A 27,296-nucleotide genomic window follows, 5' to 3' on the forward strand; every position below is an offset into this window, starting at 1 on the left:
GCATGAATAATATAAGAGATGGAATGCCAAATGACAGAGAAAAGTTTTAAGACAGAATGCTTTTGATGGATGGAAGGGACCTTTCCATTACCACTAAACTGAGGGAATGAGGGCTTTGGGACAACAGAGGGAAAAGTTATTTTGGAACCCTGCCCAGACCACTACAGGCAAGTTCGGGTAATGGAGAGAACTGTAGGACAACTAGGTAGCAGACAGATAAAGAGAAAGGAGGAATTCTGGTTACAAAGGTGGGTGGTCCCAGATGAACTTGATGCCTGGGGCCAGCTAACTACCCCATAATTCTCTCAGCTTCAAATCAGTACAGAATCTCCTAGCCATCCAATGCCATGTGAAATATAACCATCCCCCACCACCCCCCGCCACCAAATAGTCCCTGGCACAATTTTATATTTGAAAGAAAAAAAAAATTGAAGCCCATTTTTTATTATTTTTTAAATACAGACCCAAGGAACCAAAGTTTGCAAAAGAAAGGCTGAGATTTTTATTTTAAATGTGTACGAATAAAAAATAGTGGAGAAACTTGTGCACAGGACCAGGAGGCTGAGGTGGGAAGGAGGACACTTGGCTGGGGAGCTACCGCAGTTTGACAAGCGCCCCGTAGGCTGAGGGCTCCTCACTCTGGCTTACTATCACCATAGTACATCTTCACCTTTGAAGATAACTCACTTCCTTGCCGAAAATTTTCATCATGCTTAGCACTTCTCAAGGACAGAGTTGTTTTGTGGGGAAAAAAAGTATTTTGTGGAGAAACAAAACCTAAACATAATTACAGCGCAATTTCCCAGTTGTTAGAATGGAAGTATTTTGGAGATTCTATGGTGCACTGGGGAGGGAGCTGAGATAGTCTGGGAGTGTCCTAGAACACCCTCCAGGAAAGTCCTGCAGTGACTGAAAACTGTCCCTAAAAGCCAGCCTAAGTTTTCCCCCTTTTTGTCTACAGATACTTGCACCAGTTTCTAAGGATGCTTAAAGCCACAATTAAGTTTATTCCTTTGCTTGTATGTCAGCTCTTCATTTAAATGCGGAGTTTGTTTTATTTCAATTTAAAAACCTGCGTTCCTCAAAGAAAATTTCAAAAAATACTGAAGAGGCCAAGAACCTATCCACTTCTCTACTTGTATATCCGTAGTTCCCACCCTGGGTGCACGTTAAAATTATCTAAATTCTTTCGGTTTAGCGTTGGGCATATGTTTAAAACCTCTCCAAGCGATTCTAAGTGCAACCAGACTCCAAACCTACTGTATAATTAACAATCTGGCTACTGGTTATTTCTTTACAATCGTTTAATACCTAGGGCTTCAAATTTTCAAAATGATCGCCCTCATCCTGTAACTCCTTTTTGAACCAAAGAATGTATTTTAATTCTTTTTAATGGCTGCATGGTATTGGGCGGAATGTATATTAACTAATAATTGCTATCGCAATTCTTCTACGAAAAAAATTCTCTTGCGTTCCATCCGTGTAGTCTTTTTTTTTTTTTAATGGGAAACTTCCCATTAACAGAACTCTTTAAAAATCTGATTTAGACACCGCTAATTTGTCCTCCAAAAACCGCAAAGTAACTTCTCCAGTTTTTGTTCATCCAACAGAGGTTTGTTCAGTGCTTTCCCACGAAAGAAAAATGCAGTTTAAATAAGGAACCCGCTCAAACGCATAAGTACAAAAAGCTGGGTGAGAGCGCCAATCCCAACGGGCAGAGCGCCAATCCCTTGCCGGTCTTTCCGGACCGCAACCCATTTCGAAATCTGAGTGCAGCAATCAACCCTCCAACTTCCGGCATTCGCTGGCGCCCGCGCTAGCGCCGTAGCCCGTCTTCCGGGGGAAGGCCCGCCCCCAAGATGCAAGCCTTCATTGCGCTTCCGTTGAGCTTTCGTTGTTATTGGCTGGATGCGGACTATATAAGGACGTCATTTCCGCCCGCCCGTCCTTTCGGCGCTACCTAGAGAGGGATCCATACGGCGTTGTCCTGAGTGAGTTGCTTTTGGGGTGCCGGTGGCCCTCAGGGTCAAAAGGACAAGCTTCCTGTTCAAACGAGGTGTGGGGAGGACCTGGGGTGAGAGCCCGCAGACGGGGTGCGTTAGTCTCTGACTAGGCGCTCTATCGCTCAAACTGGCGACCCACACGTGGCCGGGCCCGGGCCGGGACGTTCCCACTAGGCCTCGGGAGCGGGGAGAGGTTGCGCTCCCGCCGCGGAGGCCCCGGGCCGCGGTGCGGGTGGCCGAGGGTGCAAAGAGACCACCTTACGCTGCGCGCTAGTTTAGACGCAAATCCCGACGCTCGGTTGTAAATCCCGAGGTTTATGCTCCAGTTTTCTCCATCTACTTGAGTTGGTCTCATCCTTGTTCATGGTGTTCAGGAGTTAAGGTTCTTGAGGTTTTTGTTAATGGAAAGCTCCAACGTCACGTTTCTGTTCTCTCGGTTCAAAATAACTTGGACAAGGAATGCAAAAAAAAGTCATAACAGACTGAGGTGTAGAGAGAAAGAGATTTAGTGACGAACAGACGCGAAAGTGCACTCGGGGAAGAAAGCAGGTGAGGAGCGCCCCGAGAGCTTTTCAGACACACACACACACACCCCATTTCACTTTGATTTCTCTTTGGTTTTTATGGGAGGTTTCTTGATTAGGGGCGAAGTACACTTTGTTGAAATTGGATGGGATCTTGGTTGCACCTGGTTCTGGAAGGCACCGCACATGCTCTTTAAGAGCCATTTTCCTCTATGAGCGCCCTTCCCGAGAGGTTGAAGAGCAGTCACCTGCAGCTAGTATGCTCGGCCAGGCCCTGTGGATTTGTGGGCAGGGTTTCCTATTCAGATGTGACGAGCTTTAATCAAAATCTAATTTATGTTTGTGTTGTAAACGCCATATTTGACGCTTTATGGTCACATTAAGTGCAGCAAAAAGGGGTTGGAGTTCTTGATTATCTGCGTTTGAGGAGATTGTCCTTGATCTGGCCTTGATTTTCTCCTTTCAAGGAAAACTAATAATCTCAGAAGTAGCGCTGAAGGTACCACCTTCAATCTGCTTGAAAATAACGCCTATTTACATCACCGTTGCTCACCTTCTGAATATTCTCAGACATGGCTGCTCTTTCACATCTAATTCCTCTGTACCTTGAGTGTTAAAAAGTCTCAATTCACTGTTTCCATTTAGTTACCTGGGTGTTTTGTCTGTCTCTACACCACTCTTTTAGCAGCATTTGATTTTCCAAGGTGTTACATAGATCTGTTAATGTTCTGTCCTATCCACTAGACTGACCCCACTGCCTGACACTGTAGGAGGTGTGGTCTATGGTTAAGATTTCAACATTAAGCCACCTGACTCCCAAGAGTAGAATGTATCATCTCGCTTGAGTCCCTCGAGTTTAAAGGACTTTGATTAACTATTGTTTTTCAGATTCCCGTCGTAACTTAAAGGGAAGCTTTCACAATGTCCGGAGCCCTTGATGTCCTGCAAATGAAGGAGGAGGATGTCCTCAAATTCCTTGCAGCAGGAACCCACTTAGGTGGCACCAACCTTGACTTCCAAATGGAACAGTACATCTACAAAAGGAAAAGTGATGGTCAGTGATTGCTTTAGTGCTCTTTGCTTGGTCATTCCAGCTATAAGAACAAGTTTTGACACCACTATTCTGGTACTGAGTTGAAGTGCTTTGTGAAATTTGAGCCTTAGAGGGCTCTTACTAAGTGATGAAAATAGATCTTTAGATTGGTGAGAAGCTTTAAAAGTATTAACTGATCCGGTTGTTTTTAAAGGAAAATTCTGAACTCCAGTGGAAGAGTGGAAACTGGTAGGTTATGTGTCGTGGGTTGGGCCTTGAATAAGCACAATGTAAAGATAAGGAGAAAATTTAATAGCTTGAAGTCTCTGTCATGTCCAACTCTGTGACCCCATGGACTGTGGCCTACCATGCTTCTCCGTCCATGGGATTTTCCAGGCAAGAGTACTGGAGTGGGGTGCCATTTTCTTCTCCAGAAGATCTTCCCAACCCAGGAACCGAACCTGGGTCTCCCGCATTGTAGGTGGACACTTTACCATAGCTTCAGTTCAGTTCAGTCGCTCAGTCGTGTCCGACTCTCTGCGACCCCATGAATCGCAGCTACCATAGCTTAGTTCCTAATAATTTATCTCCCAGAGTGCCTTGTAATTTGTAGCTACCAATACGGGTTTGTAAAGCTGATTTCTGAATTGGGAACAAGCATTTTTTTCATTTATGTATCAGGAAAAGTAAGGTAGCTTTTGATGAGACTGGAATGCATTAAGTTGTTCAGCTGAAATAGAAACACTAAAGGATTTACCCCTGTGAGTGGCAAGGTTTAAAGGAGTTCGCGATAAATTTGACGTGGTAGTTGACGAGGAAAATAATGGTAGGCCACAAATAAGTAAGAGCTTCTTGGATTCTGCATGGGAGGCTTGAGAGTGGGTTAACACAGGAGGATAAGAAATGAAAAGATGCATTTTGCACATTATTAAAGCTCAGAGTGGAGGCCAGTCTTGGCCAATGAACTGCTGAGTGTCGGAAGTGTGCTATATTAATGGCAGGATTTTCGCTAACACCAGTAGAGCTTGCCTCTATGACTGGAGTTTGATAGTACTCGCTGCCACATGACTTCATGTTTTTAGAAGAGTATTACCTTACAAAACTTGGTTTGCTCTTAAGAAAACCTTGTGTCCCCGCCTAGGCATCTACATCATAAATCTGAAGAGGACGTGGGAGAAGCTTCTGTTGGCCGCTCGGGCCATTGTCGCCATTGAAAACCCAGCTGATGTCAGTGTCATATCCTCCAGGAATACTGGCCAGGTGTGTGGAACAGTATGCTTGGTTTTTGCTATAAAGCTTACAGATGTTTGGGGATGTATAGAAAAGCAGTAACAAACCCCAGAATGTATTCAAAAAACATTTGAAACTGGGCTAAGTTAGAGGAATTCCCAAAATTAAAGATTGTCACCGTATTCATCACTTCACATCTGACACTTAAAATTCGTGTTGTATCATTGTGTATTTTCCTGAGCTGCTGAATTTCAAGAAATGAAAAAGTGGCTCACTGCCGTTTTCAGCAGTGAGCTTTGAAGGTTTTAAGTGAAATATTGGACTTCCTGGTGGTCCAGTGGTAAGAATCTGCCTGGTAATGCAGGGGACATGGCTTCAATCCTTGGTCCTGGAAGATTCCATGTGCCCCAGGGCAGTAAGCCCACTCACCACCAAGTACTGAAGCCCCTACCCTTAGGGTCTCTGCTCTACAGCAGGCGAAGCCACCACCAATAGAGAAAGCCCACGCGCACCAAGGAAGACACTGCACCCAAAATTTAATTACATTCAGGTTTCATTTCTTTAAAAAAAACTGAAATACTGAGTTGAAAAGTTAGAATTAAATGCCAGTTTTTAAGGAAGGGCTTCTGTCGATAGGACATCACCACACTGTCACATCAGCAAGAGTAAGAATATTTGCCAGATTAAGTGAATAAAAATAGCTTAATAAACATTGTCTTTCTTTGCCTTCATTTTTTGAAACTTGCTCTAGGACACCAGTCCATTCCCACTGGTAGCTGCCATCTTTTCTCCACACCCCGGGGGTCCAGCGTTGTTTGTATACATTTTGATGATGGCCGTTTTGAATAGTGAGAACCAGTTCCTCAGTATGAGGGAAATTTACCAGTTGGTATTGGCAAGCTGAAATTTCTGCCTTAAATGAGTTTATATTCTGTTACCCACCTCAAGACATTTGCTGATGGCAGGTGTCTATAGCCCTGCGGGCTCTTGAAGGCTTAGTGCCCACGGCCATGGTTTGAAAGTTGCTATTGCGGGAAACGGCCACAAGGTGGCAGGATTTCTCTGCTCAAGTTAGTTTACTAGGCAACCAGCGCCTTACTGTAAGTCCTTTTCCTGGGTTGAAAGTTAAAAGTGAAAGATGCCAGAAGAAACACTTAAAAGCTTGTCTGTTGTTACTTTTATTTTTATTGGAGTCAGGTGGATTTACACTTGGGTGTTGGGTGTAGGTGTACAGCATCTTGTCCAGTTACCGTGTATGCTTGCCTCTGCAGTTCTCTTCTGGTATAGGGGGTAAGAGCGTTGAGTAGAGCTCCTGTGCTATTGAGGAGGTTGTTGATGATGAATTTAGTATGTGATTCCACCTGTAAGTCATATAATGGCCTTTTGAGTCTCTGACTCAGTTTATTTAGTATGATCCTCCCTAGTTTGATCCCTGCTTGCTGCCAATGGCATTTATTAAATTCTCCTTTTCTGGCTGTGTAATATTCCATTTCCCCTAGCTACCATTTTTTCTTTACCGGTTCTTGTGTGGATGGGCATATTGGCTCCTGGCCTCTTTGGGCTTGTATAAATAGCAGCACTGCGGTGAGCTTTGGGCTCCATGTGTCTTTGTGAATTCTGGTTTCTTCCTCGTAGACACCCAAGAGTGGGGAGCTCTGTTTTTACATTATTAAAGAACCCCCATTGTGGCTGTTTCCAATTTACATTCCCACCAGTAGAATAGGAATGAGTATGTATTTTCTCCACACCCTGTCCAGCATTTATTGTTTGTAGATGTTTTGGTGATGGCTGTTCTGACTGGTGCTATCTTGATTCCTTGGGCTTCTGTGGTGGCTCAGATGGTAAAGAATCTGCCTGCAGTGTAGGAGACTCAGGTTAAATCCCTGGGTTGGGAAGATCTCCTGAAGAAGGGTATGACTCCCCACTCCAGTATTCTTGCCTGGAGAGTTCTATGGACAGTGGAGCCTGGTGGGCTACAGGTCATGGGGTCCCAAAGAACCAGACACAACTGAGTGACTAAAAGGTTTTTTGGACTGATGCCTCAGAGTAGTTTTGATTTGCACATCTCTAGAAATGAGAGTATCAAGCCTCTTTCCATGTGCTGCTTCTAAATACAGTGTGAGGGAGATTTACCCATCAGAATTGGCATTCTGAGTGAGACTGAGGCTTGATTCCACCTCCCCCTAATAATTCCCCCAGGCATTCCCTGGGGCAGTCCCTGTCATTTACAGCCCTGCAGGCACTGGACTGGTAGTGCCCGAGCCCCTGTGGGTTGCTGCTGCCCAAGACGGCCACAGGTGACTCCTGTTCCTGGGTGACAAAGTGGTAGTTGATGGAATGAGCACCCAAAGCCTTATGCTTTACTTTTTCTAATGTAATTTTTATTTTTTATTGGAATAGAGTTTTTCTTAATAACTTTAATTTTTTTACCTTATTTTTAAAATGAAAAGTGATCAGTGATCAGAGGTGCTATTCACAAGATAGACAACAGAAACGATTAGACGCCTAACAACAAAGAAACAAAGCAAAACTGTAAAAAAAAAAAAAGGGGGGGGGGAATAATCATATAGTGAGACATTAATATTTCTCTGAGAATATTTTATCAAGTGCAGAAAAAAAAATTGGAGCATCTTGAATGATGTCAATTTAATTAGAATAGATTTATATTAAGTTATAGTAATTTTATATCCTAAAATTTATTTAAAATTTTGTATTTTACATGTTGCTATTAGATGTCCACAGAACATTTGGAAAAACTGGCTAAAAGATGAACATTACTAAGTTTCAAAAAGTAGAATTCTTTGTGTTTGAGTTGTTGTTTTCCATAATAGGTTATTAGAAGATACCGACTTTAGTTCCCTGTGCTGTACAGTAAGCCTTTGTTGCTGCTTGCATATCTGTTTTCTAAGTCAAGTGGAATCAAAATGTCATACGTTGTTTTAGTTAGGCAGAAATTCGTGTCTTCTAAAATATACGTATTATGCATATTATTTATATACACAAAGGCTTTACTACTACGCTTCACAAATGCTTGAGAAAGAACATTAAGCTAAAAAGGGAGAAATTGGAAACCATAAACTAAGTGAAATGGGAGCACTGAATATGAAATAGAAACGGAAACAAACTAGATAATAGTAAGGGATCTTACAGTCCAGTTGTTTCTAAACATTAGACACACATCTGGAGCACTGGCAAACAAAAAGCAATACCTGGGCATTTGTACTCACAACAATTCTGATTTGCATGTGGATTTTAAGTGATTACAGGTTTTTCTATTAAATGGTAGTTTTGGTGGTACAGAATTCTGTTACTTTTCTGTTGGCCAGTCATGATACAGTGGTATTAAGTGAGTAATAGCTACATAATGGCAGTAGTGAAAGATGTTTATCAGTTTTCACAATCAAAAAATAAAAGATAATTGTAAGCTGTAATGGGAATATGATTAACAATATAAAATAATGGCGTACAATTTGGCGGGGGAGGGGGTGGTGTCAAGCAGAGAGATGTGCTAAGTGGAAGTGCATTCATGCAGGTGTCTCCATCCACCCAGCCGGTCTGTATCTTTTGGTGCATTTAATCCATTTACATTTCAGGTAATGTATGATCCTATTACCATTTTAATTGTTTCAGGTTTATTTTCTGTAGGTCTTTCCTTCTCTTGTGTTTCTTGTCTGGAGAAGTTCCTTTTGTTGTGAAGCTAGTTTGGTGGTGCTGAATTCGCTTTTAACTTTTGCTTGTCTGGAAAGCTTTTGATTTCTCTGTATCATGCCATTCCCTGCTGGCTTGTCATTTCCATTGAGAAATCAGGTGGTAGTCTGATGGGAGTTCCCTTGCCACGTTATTTGTTGTTTTCCCTTGTTGATTTTAATATCTTCTCTGTTTAAGGTTTGCCAGTTGGATTACTATGTGTCTTTGTGTGTTCCTCCTTGGATTTATCCTACCTGGGACTCTGCTTCCTGGACTGGATTGACTATTTCCTTCTCCATTTTAGGGGAGTTTTCAGCTATTACCTCTTCAAATACTTCCTCAGGTCCTTTCTTTCTCTCTTCTTCTGGGGCCCTGTAACGGGAACGTTGGTGTGTTTAATGTTGGCCCATGGGGCACTCGGGCTGTCTTCCTTTCTTTTCAGTCTTTTTTCCCCCTGCATTCTGTTCTGTGGCAGTGATTTCCACCGTTCTGCCCTCCAGGTCATTTACCCATTCTTTTGCCTCTTCTGCTGTTGATTCCTTCCAGTGTATTATTTATCTGTCTGTTTTAAGTCTTTGGTAAACAGTTCTTGCATCTTTTCAATCTTTGCTTCCATTCTTTTTCCAAGATCCTGTATCATCATCTTCAGTATCATTTTGAATTCTTTTTCTGAAAAGTTGTCTGTCTCCACTTCATTTACTTGTTTTTCTGGGGTTTTATGTTGTCTGTTCATCTGGGACATAACCACCTGCTTTTTCATGCTGACTAACTTTCTGTAATGTGGTTTTGTTTTACTCGCTGTGGGCCTGTGCTTGCTTCTCTGTCTGCCCTCTGGAGGAGGCTGTGACTTCTGTAGACTTCCTGATGGAAGGGACTGGTGGTGGGAAAGACTAGGTCTTGCTCTGGTGGCAGGGCCTTGGTCAGTAAAGTTTTAATCCAGTTATCTGCTGATGGGTGCTCCCAGGGATTGTGCTCCCTCCCTAGTAGTTGTTTGGCCTGAGAACACCCAGCCTTGGGTTGCAGGCTCAGTGGTCAGGTTAGTGGTGACCTCCGAGAGGCTTTACATCTAGGAAGGACCTTCCCAGACTGGTGCCCCCATCCGTGTGAGCCTCTGTGGGCCCACACCTCCACAGGAGGCCCTCCAACGTGAGCGGCAGTTCTGGCTCTGTCTCCTGTGGGGTCATTGCACCTTTCCCCTGAGTCTTTGTGCACGCAAGGTTTGGTTTCTGCCCTCCAAGACTGGAGTCTCTGTTTCCCCAATCCTGTGGAAGTCCTATAGTCAAATCCCACTGGTCTGCAAGGTCGGATTCCCTGGGGATTAGGCCTGATGTGAGGTTCAGAACCTTTACAACAGTGGGAGAACTTCTTTAGTATTAATTGTTCTCTGGTCTGAGTCACCCACCCAGCTGGCGTGGGATTTGGTTTCATCATGATTGTGCCCCTCCTCCCGTCTGCCGTCTCGCTGCGGCTTCGTCTTCGGGTGTGGGGTGTCTTTCTGGTAGGTCCCAGCATCTCCTGTTCTGGGTCTGCAGCAGCTCGTTGTGGTTTCGGTGCTCTTGCAGGAGGAGATGAGCGCGTGTCCTTCTGTTCCGCCGTCTTGAACCGTGAAGTCAAGTTGATTTGCGATGCAGTGTTCGCTGTAGGTGTTGTATTAGTGTGAATCTGTTAATCCCAAACTCCTAATTTATCCTTTCCCCATGGTAAGCATAAGTTTGGCTTTTAATTCTGCGAGGGAGTTTGTCCCTGGTAAACTTGTGCTACCAACTTTGAGGTTCCACCTATAAGTCATTGTAATAGCAGGATGAGCACAGCCTTTAGCAGGCAGCCATTGCTGTGCCTCGTTACCCCACATCCTGGTTACTAAGCAACGAGTCTTACTCAGCCTTTGGTGGGTACCTCAGTGGGCCCTGCCTACAAGCAGCTGTCAATGGGGGACCATTAAGGAAGCAATTCAGCCAAGGGTCAGTAGTGTGTGGACCATGAGGCAGATTGAGGCCTTCTGATGGAGCCCCTCTGACTCACCCAGCCTTGGGCCGGCGAGTGAGCGGGAGGGCCCAGGGGACAGACTGGGGACTACATCCTGCAGGGCTCCAGAGCCTTCACTAAGGCCCTCTGCCAGCTTTGGACCTGCCTGGGTTACAGTCTGTGAGACCTAGACCTCCCTCAGCTTTGGTGTGGCCTGAGGAGACTGAGGGCCAGTTGGATTGGGTGCCTGGCTCCCTCGGGGATGACAGCTGGGCAGGATGTGGAGACCTGGCCCTGAAGAAGCTGCCAACTGAGATTTGCCACCTCTTGGCCAGGATGGGACCTTGCCCTTTCTTGTCAAGACAAAGAATAACATTCATTTGGTAGAGATTCATAGGAACATTGTTACCTAACCATGGCCAGACCTCAAAAACAAAGGATCTGACATCAAGAAGTTTGCAACAACTAACCTCGCCCCTCCCTCACCTTTTGCTTTCACTTAAAGACTCTGCTGCCTTTTTCCCCAGTTACTCACCCCAGACACTCCTGAGGCAGCTGTCATTTACAGCCCTGCAGGGCCTGGTTTCAAGGTCGCTGTTGGCCTGAAATGGCCACATGGTGGCAGGATTTTGTGGAGGTGCCAGAAGAAACACTCCAAATCTCCTTTCACATTACAGCCTTTTATTTTCTAAGTTTTGTTTTTTGTTGTTTTTAATGCTTATGTGTTCGTTTGGTTGCGTTGCCCTGGTTCTCACTTGCAGTCCCCAGGGTCTCTGACCCTTGTTGCACCATGGGGTATCTTAGATGTAGCATGTGGGATCCAGTCCCTTGACCAGGCAAGTTTCTGAGTTTTATTTTTATTGGAGTAAAGTTGATTTCCAATGCTGTGCTTGTTGTAGGTGTGCAAGGTCGTGTCCAGTTATGTGTCACCATCTTCAGACCTGTTTCCATGGGAGTAACATATATACTAACAGATATAAAACTGGTAGGCAACGAGACCTCCTGTACAGCATGGGGAACTCTCGCTGTGCTTCTGGTAGGTCTCGTTGCCTATCAGTTTTACATAGATTAGTGTATATGTTAATTCCAAACTGTGGCTTTGGTCCTAGGCCTCAGCTGTAGTTTCAGATCCCTCTGTTTCATTGCAACCTGGTGGTGTCTGCCTCTGGGTTCAGGGAGGCCAGGGTTGCAACTGGAGCTAGTGAGTAGAGGCAGAGGCCGCCCTGGCGACCTCGCCTCTTCTCGTGCCGCTGCACAACAGCACTCCCATCTGCAGCGGGACTGCTCTCCCCCCGACCAGGCTTCTTGCCTGGTGTCCTCTAAGGCAGCACTCAGCCCTCACCTGGCCTCGCGGACACACGCCTCAGGCTGCAGTGAGCAGGGCGGTGGCACAGACCGCCTGCGCGGGTCTCTGTCCTGCCCGGCACAAACCAGTCATCTTTGTGCTGAGCTTCGGAACCTCCCTTTTTGTTCCAGTTAATATCCCTGCCAGTGAGGGAATGTTCAGGGTAGCGGGTGACATTTCCTCTTTTTCAGCTACCTCCCAAGAGGACTGGGAGTCCGCCCCACTTCCTCTTTTTTGCCTCCTTCAGCCCTGTTCTGTGGAGCTCTTTCTTGCCCTTTGAGTTGTTCCTAGGTGTCCTGTTATACGTACAAATGTACATTTATACATATATACAAATATATAACAGTGTTGGTGGAAGGGGGTGAATTCTTCTCAATTCTCATTTTACTCAATTGTCCTGATTAGGCCTCCTTGCAAGAGTGTTTTAACTGGGCTTTATTCCCCTTGTGGCTGGCTTAATCACTGGAATTCTTTGGTGAGGCACATGGTTGATGGTTTTAATTACTGCTGTAGAGTGAGCTCAGTGACCAGTCTATGCTTCCATCAGGGAAAATTTACTACCTAGATTACAGAAGTGCTCTGGTGGTCAGATTCCACATGGTGTGTTTGCATTTTGTGTCATTTTTTAGTCTTATGAGGAATTTGGATGTACAGGAGTCACTAGCCCGTTACTCGTAAGTGGTACTTGAACCAGGCTGGTTTGCTGTGGAACCAGCAGAAGTGAGGGTGTAGTGAGCATCAGCTAACCCGAGGGAAGAGCGTCCCCAGCAGAGGGCCTGGGTGTGGGGCCATGCTTTGCGTTTTTCTTTTTGTCCTGATTCTATGTTACCAGGCAATAAGTGGAAGATGGAGAACAATCTGCCTACAAGGCAGGGGACCCGGGGTCGATCCCTGGGTCAGGAAGATCCCCGGGAGAAGGGGATGGCAACTCACTCAGTATTCTTGCCTGGAGACAGATAAGAGGAGCACAGACAGAGCAGCATAGCAGGCTGTAGGCCATAGGGTCGCAAAGAGTCAGGCGCAACTGTGTGACTAATACTTTGAGTTTTCATAGAACGATCAACTACTAGATGTTTTGAGCAAGGCTTTGGGGGAGCTTCCTGCTAGATAGCTTGCTTGGTGACATTACAGAAGGTGGTGGTGGTCCATTTATCATCGCAGGGCTCCTATGGCACCGTCTCTGGGACGCTTGTTACTCTTTCTGTTGCTTCTTCCAGCGAGCTGTGCTGAAGTTTGCTGCTGCCACTGGAGCCACTCCTATCGCTGGCCGCTTCACTCCGGGAACCTTCACTAACCAGATCCAGGCCGCGTTCAGGGAGCCAAGGCTTCTGGTGGTCACCGATCCCAGGGCTGACCACCAGCCCCTCACGGAAGCCTCTTACGTGAACCTGCCAACCATTGCCCTGTGCAACACGGACTCTCCTCTGCGCTACGTGGACATTGCCATCCCGTGCAACAACAAGGTAACAGTCTGTGACTGAGCTGGCGCGGCCGCTGAGTGCTCCGCCCGGGCCTCCTCTGCACATTGTTAGAGCTTGGGGTTGAGGCCGCTGGCCGGTGAACTCTCAAGTGTAGGTAGTGTGCTACACGAGCGGCAAGTTTTCGCTAACGCCACAAGGGTCTCTGGCCCAATGAGTGGAGTTGGATAGTAATACTTGCTACAAAAGTATGATTCTAAGGAGAGGTGAAAACATTTTAAAGATAGCCTTTTTTTTTTTTCTCTTGAATATTCCTAACTCTTCAGGCAGTACTTGACTTTTCTGTTTTCTCAGCTCATGTATCCTGCTCTGAGATGCTGAAAAAGGTGGGTTACCTATGGTTCAAATTGGTCGTTTGTCACTGATCTCAAACCTGGCTACACGTAAGAATGGGGCAGAGGTTTTCTTTTATTTCTACCAATATTCAGGCACTGGCCCCATTTTGTTGAGTGGTGTCTTAATTAAACCCAGTTAGTTAATTCCAGTGGCAGACAAGATTAAGAACCAGAGATAGAGAACAGTCTTGGTATAAACTTTCATTTTTGTTTTAATTGGAGTACAGTTTTAAGTTGTGTTAGTTTCTGCTGTGCTATAAACACTTTCAGACTAACAGACACGTCTGCTCACGTGGTACCAAGGGACCTAGATGATGAGGGGACAGGTTAGGTGGAGTAGGGGGTGCTTATTGTTCGGGGTTTGCCAAGTGTCGCTTTAACCTGGCGCTCTTGCAGGGAGCGCACTCAGTGGGTCTGATGTGGTGGATGCTCGCCCGGGAAGTCCTGCGCATGCGTGGCACCATCTCCCGAGAGCACCCGTGGGAGGTCATGCCGGACCTCTACTTCTACAGAGATCCTGAGGAGGTGAGCTTCGTCCACAGGGGCTTGTTGTCACTCACATAAGTACATGGATACTTTTTACTGCCAGGAACAGAAACTAATCCGCCATTGCATATAAACTAAAAAATATTTTCCTAAACTAGATTGAAAAGGAAGAGCAGGCAGCAGCTGAGAAGGCTGTGACCAAGGAGGAGTTTCAGGGTGAATGGACCGCTCCAGCTCCAGAGTTCACGGCTGCTCAGCCTGAGGTGGCAGACTGGTCTGAAGGCGTGCAGGTGCCTTCCGTGCCCATTCAGCAGTTCCCCACTGGTACGTATCAGGGTCCAGTATCTGTAGGAATACAAGCAGATTGGTGGGGCGGGGTTACAAAAGTAATCTGGGGATGTGGCTGATGACCTCCTTGTATTTTCTCAACAGAAGACTGGAGTGCTCAGCCTTCCACTGAAGACTGGTCTGCAGCCCCCACCGCCCAGGCCACAGAATGGGTAGGAACCACCACCGAGTGGTCGTAAGCTCTTCTTCCAGACACTTGCAGAACTTCCACAAACTTCCACCAAAATGGAAATTTGGTTGATGGAAAATAAACTGTTTCTAAAAATTTTGTTCATTCATTTCAGTCTATGGGACAGACAAACCTGGTATGAAAGCCTTGCTCAGCCTAGTGTGTGGCTTTGGGCCCAGGTGTCCTCAGCAGAGGATAATATTCATGGGGCTGTGATTCAGAGCAGCTGGTCCTGAGTCTGGGCATGTGGCCAGTGCTTATTCTATCACTTTGTCGTTCCTTAGTGTGTAATTTTAAAATAGTTTTAAATAGTAAAATATGTCATGCATGTAGTTGATCTAATAGACATACCTATGTATTCTTGGAGAGTACAATACACAGAATTGGTCAATACAGCTCTGTTACCCAAGAATTAGGACACTAGCTTTCTTTAAAAAACCAAGGTAAATAGAAGTGTCAGGCCAGAAGGAAGCTGTGGTCACCAGCGTCCATTCTCCCTCCTTCCATACTAACATGGTGCCTGGAGTGTGAGCTGAGTGGAAGCTGAGAAACTGTTAGATCTAATTAATGTCTGAGGCATCAGTTTCTCAGCAAAGTCCTGTGAGAAGAAGCAACTTGAGGTAAATCTAGGCAGCCTGTAGCAGAAGTGGAAGAACAGTTCAGCTGTCACAGTAGGACGTTCTGTCTGAGCTGCGGTGCACTCAGCCAGATGCTGCGTGTGACCAAGGCACACAGCTATGCCTGTGCATCTGAAGAGGCAGACTGAAGGAGAAAACACTTTATCCTTGAAAAGCTAACAGAAAAGGGTTGGGTAAGATTAAAGGTGTTTTACAAACATACCATAAAGAAGAAATACCATAAAGATTTTGGTAACCATACTTTCTATCAACAACTGTCTGCTGGCCGGTCAGCAGACCGTGCGTGCTCAGTTGTGTCCAACTCTAACCCCATGGACAGTAGCCCTCCAGGCTCCTCTGGCTGTAGGATTTCGCAGGCAAGAGTACTGGTGGGTTGCCATGCCTTCCTCCAGGGGATCTTCCTGACACAAATTGAACCTGTCCCTGGTATTTCCTGTATTGGCAGGTGGATTCTTTAGCACTAGCGCCACCTGGGAAGCTAAATTGGTACATCATGGCATTATTTAGTAGCCATCCCTAACACCCTCTTAAAGTGAAAATCAGTCATGTCTAACTCTTTGCAACCCCATGCATGGACTGTAGAGTCCATGGAATTCTCCAGGCCAGAATATTGGAGTGGGTAGCTGTTCCCTTCTCCAGGGGATTTTCCCAACCCAGGGCTCCTGCATTGCAGGCAGATTCTTTACCAGCTGAGCCACAAGGGAAGCCCGATACCCTCTTAGGGGTATATCAGAAGACCCACGCACACATGCATTAGGACGTGGACAGAATGCTGCTGTGCTACTGGTGGAAGTGTAAACTGGTAACATTGATATATAACGCTGCAGAGGTTTCAATTCATCCCAATCCTGGGTGTCTACAGAGAAGACGAAGAGACGGGTGCCGCCATTCAGTGCAACACTATGTTTATATAAGCCAAAGGGGGAAGCAGCCACAATGTCCATGGACGGAAGATGCTAAGAGATGGAACCCAGACACAGTGGGGTATTAGAGTGAGGTAATGCCACTGGCAGCACCCTGGGTGGACCCAGAGAGGATCACAGTCACTGAGCTGAGACGTGAGTATCAAAAGGCATCCTAAGTAGGATCTGAACAGTGGTGGTAATGAACTAGTCACCAAGGAGAAACACAAACTTGGTTACCATAGGGTAAATCAGGAGTTTAGGATTAATATACACAAGCCTGGCATGCTACAGTCCATGGGCTGCAAAGAGTTGGACATAATTTAGCAACTGAACAAAAACACTGAATACATATGAAGTTGATACTAAGAAGCTGTGTACCACAGGGAGCTTGACTCAACACTCAACGTCGGGAGGGAACCTGAAGAGGAAGTGACAACATGTATAAACGGACAAGATTTTCTCCAGGGGATCTTCCCAACCCAGGGCTCCTGCGTTGCAGGCAGATTCTTTACCAGCTGAGCCACAAGGGAAGCCCGATACCCTCTTAGGGGTATATCAGAAGATCCATGCACACATGCGTTAGGATGTGGACATATACATATGTTGTACATATACAACCAACACCGTAAAGTGACAACTCCATTTAAAATAAGGAAAGAGTAATAATGAGACAAGGTTTGGGGTATTTCCTTTCTGCCTAGGAACATGACTTACTGGTCTCTAGAGTAACCAGCTGAGGCTAGGGAGAAATCCTGCCCCCTTGTGGCTGTTTTGGGTAGCAGCGACTTTTAAAACCTGTACCCTGGACACTTGATAATCACAGGGCCTCCAGGGCTGTAAATGACACCTGCCCTTTTGATCAGAAAAGTGGAAAAAGAATACATTAAAATGGGGCACAGTGTCAGGAAGCCAGTTTCAAAAAGGAAGTTTCCCTCTCACTTTTTATTTTTCATTTAACTTTATTTTGTATTGGGATATAGCTGATTAACAATGTTACAGTTTCAGGTAAAAGGTGGAGGGATTCAGCCATATATATACATGTATCCAGTCTCCCACAAACTCCCACTCAGGCTACAGCACAGCACTGAACAGAGTTCCCTGTGCTGTACAGTACCTCCTTGTTGGTTATCCGTTTCAAATACAGCAGTCATACATGGCCATTCAGAACTGTAACTATCCCTTACCCCCCTTCTTCCCCTGGCAACCATACGTTCATTTTTTCTTCCTTCTTTTAGAAGCAGCATGAAAAGGGGCTCCACATGAGTAATTGTTAACATCAGGGACGTGCAAATCAAAGCTGCAGGCAGGAATCGCCTCTTGCCAGTCAGCAGGGCCATCAGCAAACTCTACAAACAGGACTTCCTGGTGCTGCAGTGGGTAAGAATCCACCTGCTAGTACAGGGGGACACGGGTTCGATTCCTGGTGCATGAAGACTGTGTACACTACAGAGCCAACTAAGCCTGTACACCGCGGCTGAGCCTGTGCTCTAGAGCTTGCGAGCCACACCTACAGAGGCCCGCGTGCCCGAGGGCCTGTGCTCCACAAGAGAAGTCACAGCAGTGAGAAGCCGTGCGCCACAGCTAGAGGGCAGCCCCCACTCTGCACCTGGAGCCAAGCCCATGCTCTGCAATGAAGACCCAGCACAGCCAAAAGAAGCCTAGAAGCAGTGAATGCTAGAGCGGATGTGGGGAAAGGAAGGCTCCTCCGCTGTTCTGGGAATGCAAACTGTCGACAGTCCACGGAGAACACGAGAGCTCTAAAAAAGAGCTACCCTGTGATCTATCCGTTCCACTCCTGGGTGTCTACAGGAAGAAAACCAGGATTCAAAAAGACACACGCAACTCGCCACTCAGCACAGCACTAATTTACACAAGCCAAAAGAGGGAAGCAACCACCATGTCCACGAACAGAAGAATGGGACCTAGACACGATGGAATATTGCTCAGGCAGAAAGGAGAGTGAAATAATGCCGCTGGCAGCACCCTGGGTGGATCTAGAGGATCACGGTAAGTGAACAGAGGAAGACCAGTGTCATAGGATACCATTTGTAAGTGAGATCTGATCATTGGTGGTAATAAACTAGTTTACCAAGGAGAAACACTTGCAGAATTAAAGCACAAACTTCCGGTTATCCTAGGGGAAAGAATAAATCAGGAGTCTGGGTGTAACAGATACACAAATACATATAAAATTGATAAAAAGGACCTCCTGTATAGCATAGGGAAATACTATAAAGGAAAAAAAGTCAGTAAAGGAACAGAAATTTACGTATAACTGATTGAATGTGCTATACACCTGAATCTAAATTGATATTGAAAGGAAACTATTTCAATGAAAAGGGAAAAAAAAAAAAGCTTGCTGCAGGATACTGAAGAGAAAGCTAAAGCAAAGGTTCTTGAGGGGAATAGACCCCCTACAGGAAAAAAGTCACTAGTAAGTTTCCCTTTTTTTCTTTTTTTTAAGCTTTTTCCTTTTGGTCAACCTCTGCCCCTCCCTAGCAGGACAGCTAAAATCTGGGTAGAATCCAGGGGCTGTTCAAGTTGAAGATCAACTAGTCTGGAGCAGTTTAACTAAAATCACTCGTAACTCCACGAGTACACATTGGCAGTCGTCTCAGAGAAAGAGAAGCATTTCCTGTGCTTGTCCTCACAGGTGTAAGGACTGTCCAGCTAGTTACTCCAATTAATTGGTGTAAGGACTTGAGATTGGTCAAAGACAAAGGACTGACCCCAGTGGACAGCTTATGGTGGGCGTGCAATGACTCCTTTTGTCCTCTTCCTTCTCAAGGAACAGGAACGATGCAGTTAGAGTTCGCATTTCACACCCCCAAATTCCTCTTTTGGTCCCTTTTATGAGCTCAGAGAGTCCAATAAAACTGAAGAAGAAGGGCATCTGTCTGGATAACTGTCCCTTAAATACTACCAAATACCTTCAAACACCAAAGAAATCTCAAGTCCAAGTCATCGTTAGAAAAAAGACATTGCAAGACCAAGTCGCTTTGTGGGATACTTAATATTCAAAGGAAAAAATAACTTGTAACTTGAAGGAAATCAGGTAGCAAATCCTTCTGTCATCCGGAAACAGGCCTGGGACTGGTAGGATTAAGGCAGTTGGTTTGGGGCCATATATGGGGGATTTCAAATGGCCATCACAACCAGGCCTTCATGATTTTATCTTCCTTGCTTATTTTTATGCATTTGTCTATTTTAACAGTGTGGGTTTAAGAAACTGCCTTGTACCTCCATGGTGACCAATTCTTAGTAGTAGAAGGCACAGCCCTCGTCTGTCCAGGTCTTTGTTGGAAAAGCTTTTGGTAAAAGCGGACATGTCTAGCTAATATCAGACTGACCTTGAGAAACATTGCCTAGGAGTTGGGTTTGGGGGCTTAGGACATCGCAGGGCCCTCAGAGGCTCATGTCATCCCTTCATTCCAAGTCATTGAGGTCACACAGTGTTCTGGCTGTAAGCACACAGCCTGTGGGCAAGCACTGGCTGAGCAGTAGGCAAGGCCTTTTGAGCACTCACCCTTAGCCAGTGGTGCTGAGAGCTTATGTTGGGTGAAAGCAGTGAGCAGTAGGCTTGTAAGCAGCTGTTTACAGGAAACCACCCTCAACAGACAGTCCCTTTTCCTATCCCTTTAGCAAAGCTCTACTGGAACTTTTAAGTCAGGAATCCCCATGCTCTACTCATCTCCAGCCCAAGCACACCTTTCAAATCTTAATCTCACTACACCTGGCCTAAGAAATCAAGAATAAGTAACCAGATTTCTTTGCCAGCCTCCCCTTCAGTAATCTGAATGAACTATGTGAGTAAGATAACACCTACAGATGGGATTCCCTGGCGGTCCGGTGGTCAGGACTCTGCTCTCCCTCCAAGGACCCAGGGTCACATCCCTGGTCAGGGAACTGAGATTCTGCCAAGGTGCGCTAACATGCAGTCATCTAATAAGGGCATTCCTCTCACTGGGGTCATGATTTGGTTCAGCTTTGGGTACTGCCAGGTGGGCTTCAGGTACAGAAATCTTCCCTGTACAGAGGGGTGCGGTCTCTCTAGTTACAGGAGTCAGTCTGGGAAAGCCTGCTGACTGGTCATGTGCATAACCCCCCATGTGAGGCGGCAGCAAAGGAAACCGTCTGTCCTGGGAGCGGCTCCTGGACTGAGTTGGGGGCCCTTCCAGGTCTTAAGACGTGAGTGAGGCGTCTTAAGACGCCTCGGTGAGGCCACACTGAGTCCCAGGACTCCAGCAGATGACACGGGGTTTATAAATGACGCCTGTACAGAGAGGCACTCCCGAGTCCCAGTGTTGGGAATTGGGGCTGGATGGGAACAGAAGTGGTGCTTATACTGGCACAGCGGCCAGAGCAGCTAGTAACAGCAAGTAACAAGTAACAGCAAGCCGCAAGTAACAGCTCAGACCGCAGGCCCAGCTGGAGGAGTGAAAGTTCGGAGCAACGTATCCTCACTCTGCTTCCTGTCCGTACTTTCCCTGATGTCACAGCTCAGGCACTTGCACAGAGTTCACCTCTAACCATTAAAAGGATGCCTTTTTGCCTTGGTGTCAACCAACCAGGGGTCAATGCAATTGAAAAGAAACTTGATTACTACTGTGACATACAACAATTTGAGATTATCAAAAGAAATGATATAATTTACCAGGATAAAACTTGATTTGGAGGTAAATGGAGAAACAGTACCAAACAAAATGAAACGAAAAATCCAAAGGACAGACAGAATCCTAAAGAAACCCTCAAGTTTGGCCTCGGGGTTTTGCATATCCCAATGACAAACACGGCACACAGGGCCCCAAGGTAATCTGCCTAAACCCCTCGTGGAGATCCTAACGGACGCTCCGGCCACACGTGGGTGCAATAAAATGTCTTCCTCTTGCAGTTTAGGAATAGCTGAAGCCCTCACCATATTTAAAGTCAGAAATTCAAGACAGACAAAACACAAATGCTAGCATCCAAACAAACGAAAGAGCTGGCTCACAGATTGGGTAAATTCCAACAACCCTTCCCTGTCTCCAACAGGGCCCCCAACTTGACTATTGCAGAGAAAATGCCTGAAACAGAGAGTAAATAAAGTTCCCAGCTAGAAGCAGTGGAGCCACTTACCCTACTGAATCGAGCCCGTTGGCTCCCGGATGTCGATTCCTTGCTCCAGTTGCCAAGTGCTGGGCAGCCGGTGCTGCTTTCGGGAATTTTGAAGGGAAGATCCTCAGGACAAGTGGTTCCTGCAGCTGCTAGGGCCTTACCTGAAAATCCCCAACCAGGGCCAGCTAGTCACCAGCTGGTTCCAAGTACAAGCTTGTACTGCTCTCCGCAGGACAGGCCATAAATTGAGAGGCTGTCAGGGCAAGGAATGGCGACTTTAGTAGGAAAGCCAGCACCCCACGAAGATGGTGGACTTGTGTCCTGAGTTAGAACTCAGGCTTCCTTTAACTGACAGGGAACGAATCAAACATTTCTTGGTTTCTGTCAGCCTTCACAGAGGGTGTGTTACTTTCTTCCCACCTGCAGTCATTCATAGATGGATCTGGTCAAGACGGTTCCTGTGTGCTAAACAAAGGAATTTTAGCTTAGTGCTTGTTATCTGGGAGGCAGGGTTCCCAGAGAAGGGCCAGAATGCCCAAGCTTATAGGCAACATCTGTTTCCCAATTAACTTGTACAGAATACAAAGGTTTCTTCCTGTTACACAGGGACTGGGGAAGGAAGGACGCTGCAACTGTGGATGTGGGAATAGAACTGCTGAAATGTGTCCAGTGGGCCAGTGTGCTCAGTCGCGTCCGACTGTGAACTGTGGACTTAGCCCGCCAGGCTCCTCTGTCCATGGGGTTTTCTGGGCAAGAACACTGGAGTGCCTTGCCATTTCCGCCTCCAGGACAGAGGGACTTGCCAAGTTGGAGATTCCCACCCTGCATTCTCAAAGTCTCGGAAATAGTCCATGACTATTTCCAAGAGATTCTCCAAGTGAGTCTGAGGCAAGCGATCTCTGTAAAAGTTTTTGGGAAACACTTCTTTAGAAACCCTAGTGAGGTTCCTCCAGGCTTGCTGTCTAGAGTGACAAGGTCAGGAAAAGAAATGGGCGGCGGGGGGAACTGGGGAGAACAAAGGGATTGGATATAGCATGTAAGCCATCTGTTGCTCTGTAACAGCCTATCTCAAATCAACAACACATTTAGTGTTGGGTGGTTCTTTTCATAGGCTCAGCCGACCTGGGATGAATTTACTCACGCGTCTGGGGTCGGGGCCGTGGGCCGGATGATTCAAGGTGGCTGCTCAGCCGCACTTTGAGGCTTCTGGGCCACAGTCATCTGTCAGAACAGTCAGGGTTTGTGCACACCCAGGCAGGTTCTGGGAGTAACAAATGATTCTCAAGTTTCCTCTTGCAACACTTTTGGTATCTTATTGGCCAAAATAAATCACCTGTCCAAGCCCAGCCTCAGGAGGTGAGAGAGTTCCCCGAGAGTGTGGATACAGGAAGGCAAGGGCAAACACAGGCCCTGAAGTCTACCTCATGGAGGAATGAGAACAAAAGGCAACTCGTATAAAGTAAAAATTAATATGAGGTTCCCAAGACCGGGTGAGGCAGGGGATCTAGACCCTGCCTTTAGGAGCAAAGAGTGTGGCCAAGGCACCTTGGTCAGCTCCTCTGGAGTGAGTGGAGAAAGAGCTATGGGAGCCTTTAGGCTGGAAGTCCCCTGCCCCACTCCTCCTCTAAAACTGGAGCCTGTGCTCAAAAAGATCTGGGAAGAGCCACAGTAAGACGGGGCACTGGGTCCAGTCCAGGATCCCTCGCGGCTCCTGCGGGCACAGGGCTGAGGCGGCAGGGGTCTCCTGGCTCTCAGCAGTCGCGGCCCCGGACTTGGGGGCCAGCTGAGCCCACTGCGGGCCCGACTCTCCCAGGGACGGTGCAGGGGCCTCGGTCTCCTGCACACACCAGTCCTGCTCTTCACTGGGGGGGCGCCCTTGTCCCGCTGCTTGCAGATGGCAGGGCGGATGCTCAGGGGAGCCCTGGCTGTTGCTTATTGCCTGGCCCTGGCCCTTATTGGCTGGCATGCTGGCAGACTCGTTTGGATTCCCCGACTTCAGGTCCTGGCACTGGTGGGAGGGTGTCACCAGGCTCCTTGGCATTGGGGCCCAACTCCTGGTTCCACTGGCCTCAGCTCCCAACCCTGGACTCAGGCAGAACCTCTCTGGTAACTGTCTGAGACTCCAACGACCCCAGCCAACGCCCAACGGCCCCAGCCAACCCCCAATGGCCCCAGCAAATGAAAAAAAAATGGCCCCAGCCAATCACCAAGGGCCCCAGCCAACCCCGCGGCCCCCCCCTCCCCCGCCCTAACAACTCTAGCCAATCCCCAATGGCCCCGGCCAACGCCCAATGGCTCCAGCCAATCCCCAACGGCCCCAGCCAATCCCCAAGGGCCCCATCCAACCCCCCCCCCCCCCCCACGGCTCCAGCCAATCCCCAACAGCCTTGGCCAACCCCAACGACCTTAGCCAATCCCCAACGGCCCCAGTAAGTCAACAACATCCCCAGCCAATCAACAAGGGCCCCAGCCAATCAACAAGGGCCCCAGCCAAACCTCAAGGCCTACATCCAGCCCCCGGAGGCCCCCAGTGACTCTGGATTGGGGCTTTAATCTTCTCCCCCAGGTGGGGTGGGTGCTGATACTGGGTGGGCTGCCTAGAGGAGGCAGTGTTTAGGAGGGCTGGTAACTGACAAAGGAAGATGGTCTTCAGGGTGTCCTACGCTGAGGTTAAGGGCAGCATGATGTCCTGGAGAGCTGCCTGGAGAAGGTCCTGACTTTGAAAGCCTTTCTGGTTGCCTAGTGTGCTGCTGGACCTTAGAAGGAGAGGAGCGGGCGGAGAGAGACACCCCTGGATCGAAAAGTATAGAGGCAACATCGTGAGGCCTGCATGGCTGGAAGAAGAGAGCCGAGGGGTGCCATCAGATGTGTTGTGTGGAGGGACATTCTGGGGACACTGAGGGCAAAGACAAAATTCCCAGGCAAGTCAGGGACTGGAAGCTGGCCGGAGATTGTGTGGGTGACCTAGGTGGGGGCCTGGGGAACACGACCTGGGCTAGGGGTGGCTCTTAGGGTGGAGAGTGGCTGACTTTTTTTTAAACCTATAAACAAGTATGAATATATGTGACAGACTAAGAGTCAGGCACGACTGAGCGACTTCACTTTCACTTTTCACTTTCATGCACTGGAGAAGGAAATGGCAACCCACTCCAGTGTTCTTGCCTGGAGAATCCCATGGACGGAGGAGCCTGGTGGGCTGCAGTCCATGGGGTGGCTAAGAGTCGGGCATGACTGAGCGACTTCACTTTCACTTTTCACTTTCATGCACTGGAGAAGGAAATGGCAACCCACTCCAGTGTTCTTGCCTGGAGAATCCCAGGGATGGGGGAGCCTGGTGGGCTGCCCTCTATGGGGTCGCACAGAGTCGGACACGACTGAAGCGACTTAGCAGCAGCAGCAGCAGCATCAGTCATTGTAATGGGGGAGGGACTGGAAAGACATTCTAGTACTTGGCTGTTCCCCTGCCCTTAACTGAGATGGAGAGGCAGGCGTGAAGGAAGTTGGGGTGTGCAGGGGAGAAAGGGTGTGCCCAGGCCAACTGGAGAGATGAATCATTTGTGAACAGATAACCTGGACCCAGCCAAGATTCACAGGGAGAGGTGCGCTGTGTGGACAGGGCATCAGAGAGGGGCTGGGTTCATTGGCATAAATATGGAGCCAGGCAACTGGATGAGATCTGAGAGGAGTGAGCTCCCAGGGCCAGGTAGAGGGGGAGAAACTCCGTAGGAGTCTCAGGAGGTCAGGGGAGGGAAAATGAAGAAAATCCAAGGTACAGTTGTCTTAAAGGCTGATGAAAAAAAAAAATCAAGTTTGGAACAAACATTTGGCAACATTCATGGAAATTAAATGTGATTATGTTTTTCTTGTACCTACCAGGAAATAGGAGGCACGTGACGGCAGAGGTGGAGAGGTGGGCAGCAGTCTGTTGCTGCCGGATAGGAGAGCGTGGTGCAGACTTCAAAGTCATCTCACTTAAAGCCTGCTAATTAGCACCATGAGAAAGAAATTCTGAAAGTCCTTGATAAACTATTTCTTCCCACTATTCCCGACTGCTGCTATACAGCCCTCCAGCTCAAGCTGGCGCTGGGTAAAGCATTATTGCAGCGTTGTTTATAACAGAGGAACTTGGCGGGGACCCTTCATGTCCACCCATAGGACAAAGGCAGAATCACAGATAAACCTGCATGTGATGACAAGGACATCCAGCAGTTAAAAGGAATTCACATGCCTGTACATCTGAATAGATCCTAAAGACACTGCTGACAAAGCTCAAAGTGCATGAGGATATTCATCCCGATCTCTATTAGGAGGAAATGCCTCATGTGTATTAACGAACAAGCATACCGATCTAAAAGTGTAAGGAACAGATTGGAGGCCTGCCCTGTAGCAGTTAGAATTAAGAAGGACCTCGGGGTTTGGAGTGGTATTTAAGAGAACTTGAATTTGGAGTTTTGTTTTTTTTTTAAGGCAAATGTTAAGTTATTGGTATAATTTAAAGTGATAAAACTGAAAGTTTTTTTTTTAAGTACTTAATGAATAGAGGCCTAAGCCTCTCACTGTTTAGAAACTCCACTTTCTAAACTCCACTATTTAGAAAGTACACGATTCAACCCTCCCTCGTTTTTCCCTTTGTCTTCAGCTCACTGTGGGGACGCAGCTGAGACACAGGGCCTCCATGGGCACTCTTCTCTGACCTCAAGTCCCACCTGCCCATGAAAACGCTCCACTGCTTTTCAGACCTCCCCTCAGCCCTGCTGTTTCTGGGGACCCTAAGCAGAGAGTGGGAGGGTCCCTGGTGTCATTTGGAAACGGCTGCTGGGGGCAGGGTTCGCTTCCTGGGAGGGTGGGCGGTGTCTAACTCAGCCTTTCAGATGGACCTAGTACGTGGGTCAGAAGCCAAGGTCAAACTCGAGTAGCCCAGCCCTCCAGGGCAGGTGCAGCCAGCTTGCTTCCCCGTGCTGGGCTCTGTAAGCAGGCACGCTGCCTGCCTCGCCCCAGAGAACCTCTCCGGCCAATTGCCCCAAGCTCTCAGGCCCAGATGGGCAGACTCTCAGGCGGGCTGAGGTAGGACCCACAGGGATTTGGGAACTTCGGGCCCTTTCTGCTCTGCTTGGATTTACTATGTTTTAAAGAGGTTTTTTTTTATTGCCCTTTTAAAACTTAAGTTTTCCTCCTGGCAATGACTTGCGAGCAATATGGGTCAGCTTCTTTAGTCCACATCTACTTTCTGGAATTTGTGTTGAATCAGTATGTTGGCAGCAATGCCACCCTCTCCAGTCCAGTCCCTGCAGTGGGATTTGGGCTCCTTGATGACAGCCCCTCTGTCCACATGGGAACCCCCAATGACCACTGCAAAAGGCTGAGTTTTTCATGTTCTATATCCAGGAAAAAAAGGGATAGAGGGGAGAGCTTGATGATTATAAACTGACCCTAGAACGTCCCTCCTGTCCTTCCAGAGCCTGGCCTGCACCCCCCAGCTCGTTCTTTCCCTTGCCTGGTTCTCTGGTTGGACTCCACACTCAAGGAAGCAGAAAGTCCAGAAACTCCCTTGAGATGGGAGGCCCCCACACTGGAAGAGGCGTCTACTGTCTCTGGTTGCCTTCTGCTCACCCACAGGCCTTTGGGAGTGAGTGTGCATGTGTTTGTCTAAATGTGTGTATGTGTGTTTGTTGGAGCAGCTGCCCTGGTGAGGCCAGTGTGCCCAGCAGGAAAAAAAATAAGGAAAAGGGCCTCCAATTAGCTGAGGGGCCGAGGATCCCAGATCTGGATGTAACAGGAACCCCAGGAGGGGACGTTTATCAAAATATAAAAAAACTTTAACCAGTGGTAATAAAAGATCTCACTGGCAAATAGAGATCACTTAAAGAAATTCACAATTACCAAAAACAGTTCAGTATTTTAAGAAAACTTTGTTCTCTTAGAGAACCAGATTCAGGTTCTAAACCACTTTACCTTTCACATTCATTTTATTAATGAAATTCAACCCTATCTCAGCCAATCCTGAACGTGCGCAAAGCTCAGTGTTCTTCCCCCTCAAACCTTCCACAATTTTCTGG

General features: G+C 47.3%; 1 protein-coding gene, 1 long non-coding RNA gene and 2 other non-coding genes across 6 annotated transcripts; 3 read left to right on the top strand and 1 right to left on the bottom strand.

The window, feature by feature from the left end:
• The first annotated feature begins 1,898 nt into the window (after positions 1-1,898).
• Positions 1,899-14,702, top strand: RPSA (ribosomal protein SA). 3 transcript variants are annotated; one of them, XM_061396020.1, is made up of 8 exons: positions 1,952-1,991; positions 2,461-2,552; positions 3,416-3,581; positions 4,702-4,820; positions 13,005-13,250; positions 13,997-14,125; positions 14,245-14,410; positions 14,519-14,702. In XM_061396020.1, exons 3-8 carry the CDS (start codon positions 3,449-3,451, stop codon positions 14,611-14,613), a joined length of 888 nt encoding a protein of 295 aa, XP_061252004.1. In that variant the 5' UTR covers positions 1,952-1,991; positions 2,461-2,552; positions 3,416-3,448; the 3' UTR covers positions 14,614-14,702. The 3 variants fall into 3 exon arrangements, with proteins under 3 accessions (XP_061252002.1, XP_061252004.1, XP_061252005.1); XM_061396018.1 differs by lacking the exon at positions 2,461-2,552 and having other exon boundaries at positions 1,899-1,991; XM_061396021.1 differs by lacking the exon at positions 2,461-2,552 and having other exon boundaries at positions 1,952-2,074.
• Positions 4,478-4,628, top strand: LOC133235816 (small nucleolar RNA SNORA62/SNORA6 family). The gene has a single exon (XR_009732678.1). It is a non-coding gene; the product is annotated as a small nucleolar RNA SNORA62/SNORA6 family (small nucleolar RNA).
• On the top strand, positions 13,305-13,453 carry LOC133235817 (small nucleolar RNA SNORA62/SNORA6 family). Its single transcript, XR_009732679.1, has one exon. It is a non-coding gene; the product is annotated as a small nucleolar RNA SNORA62/SNORA6 family (small nucleolar RNA).
• Positions 13,789-23,426, bottom strand: LOC133235085 (uncharacterized). The gene is made up of 3 exons (XR_009732437.1): positions 22,382-23,426; positions 21,262-21,705; positions 13,789-14,431 (listed from the first exon to the last, which is right to left on the bottom strand). It is a non-coding gene; the product is annotated as an uncharacterized LOC133235085 (long non-coding RNA).
• Between the last annotated feature and the right edge of the window lie 3,870 nt (positions 23,427-27,296).

This window comes from Bos javanicus, chromosome 22 (genome assembly GCF_032452875.1).
Source record: "Bos javanicus breed banteng chromosome 22, ARS-OSU_banteng_1.0, whole genome shotgun sequence".
Classification (NCBI taxonomy): Eukaryota; Metazoa; Chordata; class Mammalia; order Artiodactyla; family Bovidae; genus Bos; species Bos javanicus.